This window comes from Saimiri boliviensis, chromosome 6 (genome assembly GCF_048565385.1).
Source record: "Saimiri boliviensis isolate mSaiBol1 chromosome 6, mSaiBol1.pri, whole genome shotgun sequence".
Lineage (NCBI taxonomy): Eukaryota > Metazoa > Chordata > Mammalia > Primates > Cebidae > Saimiri > Saimiri boliviensis.
The window spans coordinates 40,129,569-40,143,017 of record NC_133454.1 but is presented as its reverse complement, the minus strand read 5'-3'; the positions used below and the strand labels follow the sequence as shown (position 1 = coordinate 40,143,017).

Here is a 13,449-nt window from a genome sequence, read left to right as displayed (position 1 = left end):
CAATTTTGATGATAGGGTGTCGATTTTAGATCTTTCCTCACTTCTCATGTGGGCATTTATTGTTATAAATTCCTTCTAGACAGTGCTTTAAATGTGTCCCAGAGATTCTGGTACATTGTGTCTTCGTTCTCGTTGGTTTCAAAGAACATCTTTATTTCTGCATTCATTTTATTGCTTATCCAGTCAACATTCAGGAGCTAGTTGTTCAGTTTCTATGAAGTTGTGTGGTTCTGAGTTAGTTTCTTAATCCTGAGTTCGAATTTGATTGCACTGTGGTCTGAGAGACTGTTTGCTATATTTCCGTGCTTTTGCATTTGCTGAGGAGTGATTTACTTCCAATTATGTGGTCAGTTTTAGAGCAGATATGATCTGGTGCTGAGAAGAAGTTATATTCTTTGGATTTGGGGTGGAGAGTTCTGTAGATGTCTTTTACGTTTGCTTGATCCAGATCTGAGTTCAAGTCCTGGATATCCTTGTTAATTTTCTGTCTTGTTGATAAGTCTCCCACTATTATTTTGTGGGAGTCTAAGTCTCCTTGTAGGTCGTTAAGAACTTGCTTTACGTATCTGGGTGCACCTGTATTGGGTGCGTATATATTTAGGATTGTTAGCTTTTCTTGTTGCATTGATCTTTGTACCATTATGTAATGCCCCTCTTTGTCTCTTTTGATCTTTATTAAAGTCTATTTTATCAGAGACTAGGATTGCAACTCCTGCTTCTTGTTTTTTTTTTTTTTCCCCTCTCCATTTGCTTGATAAATCTTCCTCCATCCGTTTATTTTGAGCCTATGTGTGTCCTTGCATGTGAGATGGGTTTCCTGGATACAGCACACCAATGGTTTTTGACTTTTTATCCAATTTGCCAGTCTGTGTCTTTTGATTGGGACATTAAGCCATTTACATTTAAGGTTAATATTATTGTGTGTGAATTTGATCCTGCCATTTTGATGCTAGCTGGTTGTTTTGCCTATTAGTTGACACAGTTTTGTCATTTTGTTGATGCTTTTTACCATTTGGTATGTTTTTGGAGTGGCTGATATTGTTTGTTTCTTTCTATGTTTAGTGCTTCTTTCAGGAGCTCTTGTAAGGCAGGCCTGCTTGTGAGGAAATCGCTGAGCAATTGCTTGTTCATAAAGGATTTTATTTCTCCTTCCCTTATGAAGCTTAATTTGGCTGGATATGAAATTCTAGGATGAAAGTTCTTTTCTTTAAGGATGTTGGATATTGGCCCCCGCTGTCTTCTGGCTTGTAGGATTTCTGCCAAGAGATCCGCTGTGAGTCTGATGGGCTTCCCTTTGTGGGTAACCTGACCTTTCTCTCTGGTTGCCCTTATGATTTTTTCCTTATCAGAGGAAATCTGACAATTATGTGCCTTGGGGTTGCTCTTCTTGAGGAATATATTTGTTGTGTTCTCTGTATTTCCTGGACTTGAATATTGGCCTGTCTTGCTAGGTTGGGGAAGTTCTCCTGGATTATATCCTGAAGAGTATTTTCCAGTTTGGATTCATTCTCTCTGTTACATTCTGGTACACCTATCAAAATGAAGATTAATTAGGTCTTTTCGCATAATCCCGTGTTTCTTGGAGGCTTTGTTCATTTCTTTTCATTCTTTTTTCTCTAATCTTGCCTTCTTGTTTTATTTTATTGAGTTGATCTTCAATCTCTGATATCCTTTCTTCTGCTTGGTCAGTTTGGCTATTGAAACTTGTGTATGCTTCGTGAAGTTCTCATGTTGTGTTTTTCAGCTCCATTAAGTCATTTATATTCTTCTCTAAGCTGTTTATTCTCATTAGCATTTTGCCAAACCTTTTTTCAAGGTTCTTAGTTTCTTTGCATTAGGTTAGAACATGTTCTTTTAACTCCAAGAAGTTTGTTCTTACTCACCTTCTGAAGCCTGTTTCTGTCAGTTTATCAGACTCATTCTCAAACCAGCTTTTCTCCTTTGCTAGTAATGAGTTGTGATCCCTTGAAGGAGAAGAGGCATTCTGGTTTTGGGTGTTTTCATCCTTTATGCACTGGTTTCTTCCCATCTTTGTGGATTTATCTACCTGTTGTCTTTGTAGTTGGTGACTTACGGATGGGGTCTCTGAGTGGACATCCTTTTTGTTGATGATGAAGTTATTTCTTTCTGTTTATTAGTTTTCCTTCTAACAGTCAGGCTCCTCTGGTGTAGGACTGCTGGAGGTCCACTCCAGACCCTGCTTACCTGGGGATCACCTGTGGTGGCAGCAGAACAGTAAGGGTTGCTGCCAGTTTCTTCTTCTGTTATCTTCGTCCCAGAAGGATACCCTCCAGATGTCAGCCTGAGCTTTCCTTTATGAAGTGACTCCGGATCTACAGGGTCAGGGAGCTGCTTGAGGAGATAGTCTGTCCCTTATAGGATCTCAGGTGCTGAGCTCTGAGCTCCGTTGTTCTGTTCAGAGCTGCTGGGCAGGTACGTTTAAGTGCTGCAGTGGAACTCATAACTGCCTTTTTTCCCAGGTGCTCTGTCCTGGGAAGGTGGGGCTTTATTTATAAGTTCCTGATGTGCTGCTGCCTTGCTTCAGAGCTCCCCTGCCCTGCAAGGAGGTAGCCTAGTCACAGTCTGCCAGCAGAGGTGTTGCTGAGCTGCTGTGGGCTCTGCCCAGCTGCTGTGTGAACTTCCTTCGGTTTTGTTTATAGAGGTATAGTTAGAACTGCCTTGGTAATGACGGACTGCCTTAGTAATGACAGTCTGCCTTGGTAATGATGGTCTGCTTCAGTAATGGTGAACTGCCTCAGCAATTGGGACTGCCTTGGTAAGGGCAGACTGCTTCAGTAGTGGTGGACTCCCTCAGTAATGGTAGATGCCCTTCCCCTAACAGAGCTGGACTGTCCCAAGTCTAGCTGCATTTGTTATGAAACTCTCTATTCAGAGCGTTTCAGATTGCTGTTTGCTGTGGGAGTGGGACCCACTGAGCCAGTTCACCTGGTTCCCTGTTTCAGCCCCCCTTTTATCAGTTGAATGGGCGGCTCTATCTCCCAAGTGTTCCAGGGACCAGTTGAAACACTGCCCAGACAGTGCTTTTCAGCCTGGGAATCTCCTGGTCTCTGGGCAGTATAACTTGTTTGGAAATGTGGTGTTCACTCACCCTCTGCATTGTTCTCGCTGGGAACTGCACTTCAGAGCTGTTCCTCTGGGGTCTCTCATCATTTATAGTTCTTCATGGGAGGCGAAGGCCTCACGATCATGGTGGAAAGCAGATAAGGAGCCAGCTTATGTCTTACATGGCTGCAGGCAAGAGCAATCGTGAATTTTTTAATGTAAAAAAATTAACGTATAATTTAGAAAATGTCATTTTTTTCTCTATTTAATAAATATATAATTTGAGGGAAATATTTCATTTCTTTAATTCATAAAATTATTACAGCACATTAGCTATCACAACTCACAGATTTATATAATTTGTAATAAGAAAATGTTCAGAAAATGTTTGTCTTCATAACATAGGTCAAGTTGTGGGGTGCAAGTGTTGACTAAATGTGGAGGATACAAGATGCACAGGTATGTTTTATGCTTTCAAGAGCTCATTTTCTACTACAGAGATAGCCTTGTAAGCAAACAATGGAAAACTCTGATGTTTCTCTGCAGAACGACTGCATTACATATAAGGATGGGCCTGGGAGGGTATCAGGTGCCTGTTAGCAAAAGTTGCAAAAGCAGCTTGATGTGGATGTTAAGTGGGCCTGTTGGAAAAGGCAGGGATTCAGACATCAGACAGAACTCCAGACAGAGAAATCCAGGTATCCAGTAGGTTGGAATGCACAAAAAGGTGATCTGTATCACTATAGAATAATTTTAGGTACAATGGAAGTTTGTAATTATCAGAGAATATGTTATGTGCAAGTCAGATGCAACCATCAGTCTCTACAATAGGGTAGTGTGTGGCAACACGGTGAGATCTATGAACTTGACCATAACTTTGTAAAGTGTGGAATACTAAAGAGACTCAGTAGTTTTTGGATCACTGTAAAATTTACCAAATATTATTTACCTTTTTTATTCTGGAAAGAATGCTGTAAATTTTCTATTCATAGACATACTTGTGATTTCGGTTTTTTTCAATATATCCCAGTTCCCATTAAGATTTTTTTGTGTCCCAATCATTCTGCTTTATTCCATTTTTTTGTTTAAGTCCTCCTTTCTCATAGATAGAATGTATGTTGATAAGCCCCAGAAGGGAAAGGATTGAAACTCTCTTGTTTATACTCATCAGGAGAGTGACATAATATTTTATTGATTTAGGATGCATTTCTGTATTGGCCCAATGTTTAAGGAACTTCTTTTGTTACTCAAATTCTAAACAGCAGAAAGATTTAAAAATGGACTTAATATTGATACTATTAGTATTATTCAGGCCACATGGTATCACAATCTTAGAGTTCAGTAGATCTAAGCTTGGGAAATACTGGTTTCATGGAACAATGAACCAGGAAGGAGGGGCTCTAGATTGTTTTCTGAGCACAGTCACTAGGAGCTATTTGACCTCCAGCTTATTTTTTCCATGTGCAAAATGGGGACATTAGACTAGTTGCATTCTAAAGACCCTTCCAGCTCTAAAAATCTATGATATATGTTAGTAAAATGTGACTGTAAAATGTACAAGGGAGTTGACCCAAATGTCTGTTTGTTTCTTAAAAGCATCTAGTGTAGCAGGCAGGACAAATTCTTCATAAAACATAAAAGTGGTGACAGACTGGTATGGTGCAAGGTGATTGTGCCTGGTAGAGTGTCTTGACAAAGATTTAGTATGGATTAATCATGCTTTGCATGTTATTTCTATTGGAAAAGGTGTATTTGTGAAAAGTTACATCCAAGCTAAATCTCATTCATACTTCATTGATGTTGTAATGTATAAAATGTTTCTTTTTCCAGAATGATACATGCGTATAGTTTAAAAAAGTCAAGCAGAAATCCCTCAGGATTTGTAGCAATGAAAAGTGATCTAGTAATCCCTTCTTATGCACAAGTCCCAATCCCCAGAAGAGTCTCATTTTTTTTTTCTTTAAATGGCATTTGTTTTGTGATTTCTTGGCATATAATACTGTTTTTAGATTTGTCAACTTAGACATTACTTATTATCTTTTTACACTGGGAGATGATGATTGGTGGGATTTTTTGAGGAAAGGAAGGTGAACACAGTTGTTTAATCTGTCATGCTTAATTAGAAGCCTGTGAATGTGATTTTAGAGATACTTTATTTCTGTTTCTATAAAATGTTTATAGGACAATAGCTAGAGCATTTAGTCATATATAGTCTTGACTCTCTTGCCTGACTAGCCTCCAAGGATTAAGTCATAGAGACAATTTTAGGTCTTTTCCTGTGTACAAAGAAACTGAGTGGTACCCAATGGCCTCCTTTTGCAGATTTCAAAGCTAGAGTTTACAGAGTTGCCTCTGCGTGGAATCCCTGTACTAGGAATGCTCCTCTATCCCTCCTCATCCCATTTCACTTCTTTGCTGGAGGCCCCTCACTCTCTTTCCAAACTCCAATCCAATGTCACCTTCTTTGAGAATCCTTCTCAGGCTTTCAGAGAGTTAGTGGTTCCATTTCTGTCTTTCCAAAGCTCTTGGAGCCTGTGTTTAATAGATTTTCTCATTAGCTCTCCACCCATTTCCTAGACCTCTCTCATGAGCTCAGACTCTTTTTTTTTTTTTTTTTAAATTATTTAAGACCTTTATTAACAGGTGCTTGCAGTTTGTTGACTTTTTTGAAAAAATCAAGTTGTAAACTTTTATTACAAATTAAAAATGAAGTTCTTAAAAATCTCAACTTGACCAGATATGAAACAATTTAAAAACCTTTAAAGGCGTATTGAGAAAAACCAGGCTTTTTTAAAAAACATGTTTGTTATTACCAAAAAGAGACATCTTTAGGTAAAAATAATAAAAACCCCATGCTGCATAGATAATGCAGATAGTTCTATTTATCTGGTCAACGGGCAAAAGCAAGCACTTAAGGTCTTCAGCTCCAATCTTTTGTTCATTTCTTATTGCTGGAATTTCTTATTTCTTCTTGTTGGATGACTAAACCGGATGATGGTAGAGATGGTAAGCCGGCATTTACTCAGCCCCGCCCTGCTCAGCCTCGGGAGCGGACGAATTCTCAGCTGGTGGATCGGCTGCTTTTGTCTCTTTGCCATCTTGTGGTTTAGGGTTTTCTGGGCGTCTGCGTCGGTAATTAAAGTTGCGGCGGTCCCGACGTTGAGGTGGCTGCTGACCTTGGGTCTCATCTCCTGGAATTTCTTTCTCCTCTTCATTGCCGTCCTCCCTAGGCTGTCTTTGGCGAGGAGGGCCCCTGCGGAATCGTGGTCTATATCCCCGATACATATTCTGCCTCACTGGTCTACCTTGTTCTCCTGCACCCTGGTTGTCAGCACCCTCCATCACTTCTCCCTGCACAGGAGGGTTGGAATATTGTGGTCGACGCCCATAGGGTCTCCGCATGTAGTCAGGTGGGAACCTGCGCCTGCGGCAGGGCCGGCGTTGTTGGGCCTGGCCTTCGGGAGCACTCTCTGATCCCTCGTTCTTTTCCCCACTCTCACTATTCTGGTAATTTTGCTGGTAATTGCGTGGAGGACCCGTACGACGTGGATAGCGTCTGTAATGGTTACGGTCTGCTGCATATTGACTGCCTTGAACTGGAGCCACCAGGACCTGTAACATTTGCTGCCTCCGCACCCTTTTCTCCTTCAACAACATCAAACTCCACAGTCTCTCCGTCTCCTACACTGCGAAGGTACTTCCTGGGGTTATTCTTCTTTATGGCAGTCTGGTGTACAAATACATCTTCCTTGGTGTCATTCCTGTTGATGAAACCATATCCGTTCCTTACATTGAACCATTTTACTGTTCCCAAAACCTTCGTTGCGATGACTTTTTTGTCCCCGCCGGCAGGCGCCGCCGATGTGAGGCCGCCCGGGCCACCGCTCCCTGCGCCGCTGCCCGTAGTGCCGGGCTTGGTGTCGGCGGCGCTGAGGGCGGGGGCGGCGGGCGGTTGCTGGGTCTCGGCCTCGCTGCACATGGTTGCGGTGATGGTGACTGGGGCAGGCTGCGGCAGCTACGGCTCCTCCCGGGATGTGATGGTAACTAGGCCAGCGGCGGCGGTGGGGCTGCTCAGGGCTCTCTGGGGTCCGCTCTCCGCTCCCGCTACCGATCGAACTCCAGACTCTTACATTCTTAACTGGAATAGTGACTTTGTGCTTCTTGAGGATACAGTGTGTGTGAGATCTCAGAGCTTAGTACAGGACCTGACACATTTGAAGTGCTTCATAAATAAATGAGTGAGTGAGTGGGTGAGTGGATGAATCAGTCTATCCTGTGGATGGGCTATCATCAGATGCCCAAAGCCAGGGTAAGACTCTTCAAACCCAGTTGTTTCTGAAGCTTTATGACTTGAATTAATTGAGCTTTTTTTTTTTTTTTTTTTTTTTTTAAAGCTTATTATCCCAGTTTGGAATTCTATTTTGTATATGTGATCAATTTTCTAATCCAACACAATAATTTCTTTTAATAGTCTGCTTAAGATATTTTAATTATGATTAATGGGAAGTACTTTATTAGAGACACTTCGCAGCTGGAAAAAAAAAAAAGCTAAGGCTAGTGTTTAATGTGAGTATTCCATTAATACTGCTGAGTTTTCAATAGTTATGTGGTGTGTAGTTCTCCAAAGATGGCACTGCATTTGTGTTAGTATACATTTATATCTGTGTGTGTAACCCCTAAACATTCAGTAATATACACACAGCTGGGTTCATACTTGAAAATGGTAATGGAAACAGAACTTTTCAAAAATATAGTTGCTATTTTCATGCTTCCTATTTTATTAGTGGCTGATAGAAATGATTAAGGCTACAGAAATGGATGTAGTTGTGAGATTCATTTGGTCCAACAATGAGATTGCACAATTGTCTGTCTTGACATGGGTCATATCAGCACTTAAGAAATGCTCTTTCTGGTGGCTGCTAGGTATCTTATTTTTTACCAGATCATGTCCCTGGTAAGTGATATGCATGAATCCTGCATACAGAATACAACAGGACTCAGGGGTCTGCCACAATATAGCATGTTACAGAGCTTCTTCGAGCCTCAGTTTTCTTGTTATTGTTTTTTTTTTTAATTGATAGACTGGAACTCATTACATGGTCTTGCCCTCACGATCCTTGTCTATTACGTTATATGACACATAGCAGCATTTCAGTAAATGCTAGTGACTTTTATTTGTTTAATTCAAGGAGAACTAGTTGCTGTGAATTAAAAATTGGATGACACAGTGAAACATGTCAGTAAGATCCTAAGCGAGGATAGTATTTGCAGAGAACTGGAGCATTTGTCACAAGTAACACTGCCATTTTTGAATATGAGGGGCATCTTCATCACTTATACTACACAACTCCAAGTGTGTAAATAGGGTTGGATATCTTCATTGTATTCTCCTTAGTATTGAAGCTGGAAATACAATGAGAGCTTTAAAACTTTGCTTATCACTATAACTTTTTAAAAACAGCCCAAAAGTTGTTCAGCTACAGAAGTTCCTGCAGCTTTTAAATGAAATGCTTTAGTTTATAAAATTGTGCCAGACTTTTCCTGATGAAATTATTCATAATGTCTACAGACTCAGTGTATTAATCAAAAGTAGGAAAGGTGGCATTGTTGCATGCAATTTTGTTGGTTGCTGGCAGTCATTTAATCTTCCATTTATTTGACAAATAATTTGAGTACCAAGCTAAGTACCATGCTACTTACCATAGGAAGCTAATATTCATTTACTCCTCATAACTAATTCTAGGCTATAAGCAGTAACAGAAATGACATTTGCCAACTCTGGCCTGTGGCAGTTAAGAGTAAGTATGCCTCTTCCATTAGTCTCTTACCCTACTGTGACAACCTTACTGTTCCAAATGATGAAGAGGGCCACTGCATTTTATGTGAACAAGAAACACATTTTGAGTTAAACTGCTGAGATATCAAGGTTATTTTGTTACTACAGCATAACCTATCTTATCCTTGCTACACAATCCAGTTACTGCACAATATATATTGCAATCACATTGTACATTTGTTATATCCTCATAACTTTATGAAAAGATAGGTTTAATAATAAGGAGTTAGATTTATTTTGAAAAATCAACTAATTGTACTCATAATCTTCATTTCCTGTCCCAGAGTGAATTTTGGGTTAGATGAGAAAAGGATAATGGTGTCAATGAGAACATCAATATTTAGCATAAATAATTCTTTAAAATAATGATGTAAAGATGTATTAACGTTATCTGTGGTATCTAGTTCATTAGTCTACTTCCTGTCTAGAATGAAAGAAGAGCCCCCAAGTAAAGAGGTTGCAAAAGAGGCTCTAGGGAACCCAAAGAGAGGTCATTAAGAATTTTGTTTCTAACCCTAGAGAAGTAGGTAGCTACATTGTTACTTCTCTGTTTAGAGCATTAAAAACATTTTTATAGTAATATCTGAAATTCATTTGAGTATGTACATGTCAAGTCTGTGCTACTTGTGCAAATTTTAAAAAATATGCATGGTTTCAAATGACTTTTATCAGGACTTCTATCTATTCAGTATAGTTTTACCTGGATAAGTATAATGAGAGAACTCAAAGAGTATCAAGGAAAACAATAAGAAGTTGACCTTAGAATGAGTGAATGAATTTTCATACAATTAGATAAAAAGAGTTTTATCTAATACTATCTGTACTTCTGGTGCTTACCTGTTTTTTGGCATGCTCACCATGTCAGAAGGTATTTAAGTCTCTAGATTTCCTTAGCCTGAAGGGAACAGTAAGGGGATAGTTTTTTTTTTTTTTTTTTTTTTTTTTTGTTAAACAGATCGTCTCTAGAACACACATCCAAAGATTCGTCCTGCTGCCACTTGTCAGTTTTATCTCCACTTTACCAGCTTTCTGCAAATGAGAATTTCAGCCTAGAGGTTATCTCATCGAAAGGTAGATCACCGACCATCACTTTTTTTTTTTTTTAACAGTTCATTGCCATTTAGGATACTTAAAGGCAACCTCTGGGAGAGTGTCTCTGTCAAAAGGAGATTAGGTACCAGTCTTCTCATTGGCAGCAGCAAATCTTCAAGGTATAATTACTAGACCAGAAATGCCACTCATAAGTTGACAGAGATATTACATCCTGAGTGGTAAAGCACAGACTTTAAGAGAGAATACTTCTCATTCTTTTAATGAATATTTTTTGGAATACTTACTATGGTGTGGACTCTAAGGATATGTAGGCAAAATCTCTCTTCTCATAGACCTTCTATTTTAATGATGGAGAAGCAGTGGCAGAAATGGTATACAAAAAGTTAGCTTATTTGACTGATTCTAAGACACACATTTGCTTTTCACATTTTAAAATTTTGAAGTCAGATGCTGCTCACAATTAATAATGTCTTTTTCACCATTGGCAAGGCAGAAAGAGTGTTGTAGTTGTTATTTCCAAACTTGTTCAAAGAGGGACATATTGTTGTCATTTCAGTTAAGTTACATGCACTGTTAGTACTACATAAGTTAAGTCTGATTGCCATTTAAAATGTTTTGAAAAGATTACACTTTGATTTGACATTATAATAAAAAGTTTTTGTTGTTGCAGAAAGGAAAGAAACAGAGCATTGAGAACTAAATTTGATATTGAGGACATTAATATTGTTTTGAAGCAAAGACTGACTACAACCTCATGTTTTCTTGTAAAACAGTAAACAATGTATTTTCCTATTTGCATTTGTACAAGGGTGACATATGATAAAAATCAATGTCTACATAAATCTAAAAGAGCACTTACAATTAAAATGTATAATCAGGATTCAAAATGATAAGAAAATATTGTGTCAGTTTAATTGGCAGCATTTATCTTTCTTAGAAGTACACAAATATAATGTGCATCTTATAGTTGATGGCATTTTAGATTCAATGAAATATAATTAATGAACAAAAAATATCAGAAGTTTAGAATGTCTGTAAAAAGATTAAAACATGATTAAGTGATAGGAAATAGCTGTAGCAAGGGCAAGGGAGGAACTTTAGCCAGGTGATCTGAGAAAGTCTCTCTGAGGATGTTGGAAACAAAGTTTGAATGACAGAAATGAGCCAGGCTCTAAGGAGGATATTCAAGAACAAAAGCAAAGTCAAAGGCCTTGAAGGTGAGCACACATGGTATATTCAAACAGAAAGGAGGCTAGGATAGTTGAGTATAGTGAAGACTGATGTAAGGCCATTTCATCTTCTGTTGTGTCTCAGAAGCCAGAGACATTAATTTATGTTGCTCAGATACTGCCCTTTCCAGAGCTGAGATCATCTCTATGGCCATTTGGAAAAAACCGAGTTAATCTCATGCTCACCTGGAGTCACTTCTGCTGCTTCTGTGTACCACTGTCAGAACTGCTGCAGCCTTTATTCATTCGCTTCGAGGCACATCGCCTTAGATCTAGAGAAGCAAATATCTCATTACAATGTCTCTGCTATTCCTTGGGGTTGCCAGTGCCTCCTGAATACCTGACCTCACAGGAAACTGTGGTTGCATTAGACTTCACTTGAAGATTTGGTAGAGAAAAGGGGGCATTACAAATGAACTTAGAATGTAGAGGGGTATTCTGCCTCATCATATACCTCTTGTATTCTTCCATCCACTTGAAATTCTGCAGATTGCAACCTCCTATTTGCTACTTGGCCCTTAGTTTTTTCTCTCCTCTCTCTTATTCTCTATCTTTTATGCTCTGTCACACCCTTTAATTTCCTATGTTGAGTGTTTTTCATATTTCTTTCTTGTTATCTCCTTTTTTTTTGAGATACAGTTTCTCTCTTGTTGCTCAGGCTGGGGTGCAATGGTGTAATCTCAGCTCACTGCAACACTGACCTCTCAGGTTCAAGTGATTCTCATGCCTCAGCCTCCCAAGGAGCTGGGATTACAGGCATACACCACCATCCCTGGCTAACTTTTTTTTGTATTTAATAGAGATAGAGTTTCACCTTGTTGGCCTCTGACCTCAGGTGATCTAGTCACCTCAGCCTCCCAAAGTGCTGAGATTACAGGTGTGAGTCTCTGCACCTGGCCTGTTATCTCCTTTTAACTCTTGACTTCATGTCTCATCCTCTACCTCCAAAAATACGATCAAAGTATTTAACTTGAAATTTCTACTTTAAGAGGATCTCAGGTGCCAGCTTTTAAGATGGCAATTTTGCACCCTGCTGCTTCAGTGAAGAATCTGATGCTGGTGCACAGTGCTCCCTTTCCTTCTCTATGTTACAAATTCAAAAGAGAACCTGTTCCTGGAGACATGACTGGAAAAGCATGTATTTATTTCTGCGTGTCTGCTCATGTTCAAGATGATCACAGGAGGAGACATTGCAGGTTAAGGGGAAAGTTGACAAGAAGTGCTGTTAAATTTTCATGCGGCTGTTATGTGTCAGTGCTTCCTCATCATTAAACCACTCTCCAGGTTGCTTAAATAGCTGCCACACAGTGCTACCTGGAAAGATTTTTAAAAAGTTTGAAGTTGCCAAAAGGAAAAAAGAGAAAAAAAAAGATGATGACAATGACAGAGTGAGACCTTAGTTCTTGGGTAAATATGAAGCTCCAGTTTGAGGCAGAGCTTTGTATTATGCTGTCAGATTTCTTATAATTTGCTGTGTCTCTTATATTTTAACATCCTATGCTGGTTTCCAGTTTATTTCAGAGTTTTCAGTATGTAACTGCACAACACGGCAATGTTTATTATAAGGCTGATGGTCACAGCCTTAATTTGGAAACTCTATTCTATCATGGGATGTATGGAATTTACATTTCTAGGTCACCATGAGGATAATTTAATTTCTGAATTCAATATTGTAATTAAGAATTATGAGCACCAATACTAGTGGTAACAGCACAAATAACAACCATTGCCATTTATTGGGCATTTTTTATGTATTGGACAATGCCAAGAGCTTCATGTACATTATCAATGTGCATTATTTCCTTTAATCCTCACAGTAAATCTTCTAGGTAGATGTGATTCTTGCCTTCATTTTAAAGGTCAATAGATTGACGCTTATTGAGGTAAAATAAAATTTCCAAATGAGAAGCCAGAATTTCAAATCAGAATTTTCTCATTACAGAACCAATTCTATACCGCCTCTTCTGAATCAGTATTTTTTTCATAGCAAACATCTTTTATTCACTGTTTTTGACAGGCTTGTAAAGGAAAGCAGAAATACACATGCAGTCGTGCATGGAGCCATCCATTTGTGCCAGCCTTTTGATGTATCCAGAGGGTCTCAGCCAGGGATGACACTGTAGTCAAGAAATGTTTGAAAGCACAATAGGTGTTTTGTTTGCTGTGATGAATGGAGGGAACCACTAGCATTTAGTGGAGATGAACCAATGAGTGGGTGGAGCTGGGTTTGGGCACAAATTTCAAAGTATATTATGCTGCATTTTTGAT

General features: G+C 39.1%; 2 protein-coding genes across 5 annotated transcripts in view; one reads left to right on the top strand and one right to left on the bottom strand.

Moving 5' to 3' along the window:
• PDGFD (platelet derived growth factor D) overlaps positions 1-13,449 on the top strand; it is a 249,963-nt gene that overhangs the window by 28,776 nt on the left and 207,738 nt on the right. The window lies entirely within an intron of this gene.
• On the bottom strand, positions 5,739-7,042 carry LOC120364650 (Y-box-binding protein 1-like). The gene is given in 2 exon segments (XM_039471131.2): positions 5,739-6,664; positions 6,666-7,042. Coding segments are annotated over 2 exon segments (960 nt in total). The 3' UTR covers positions 5,739-6,081.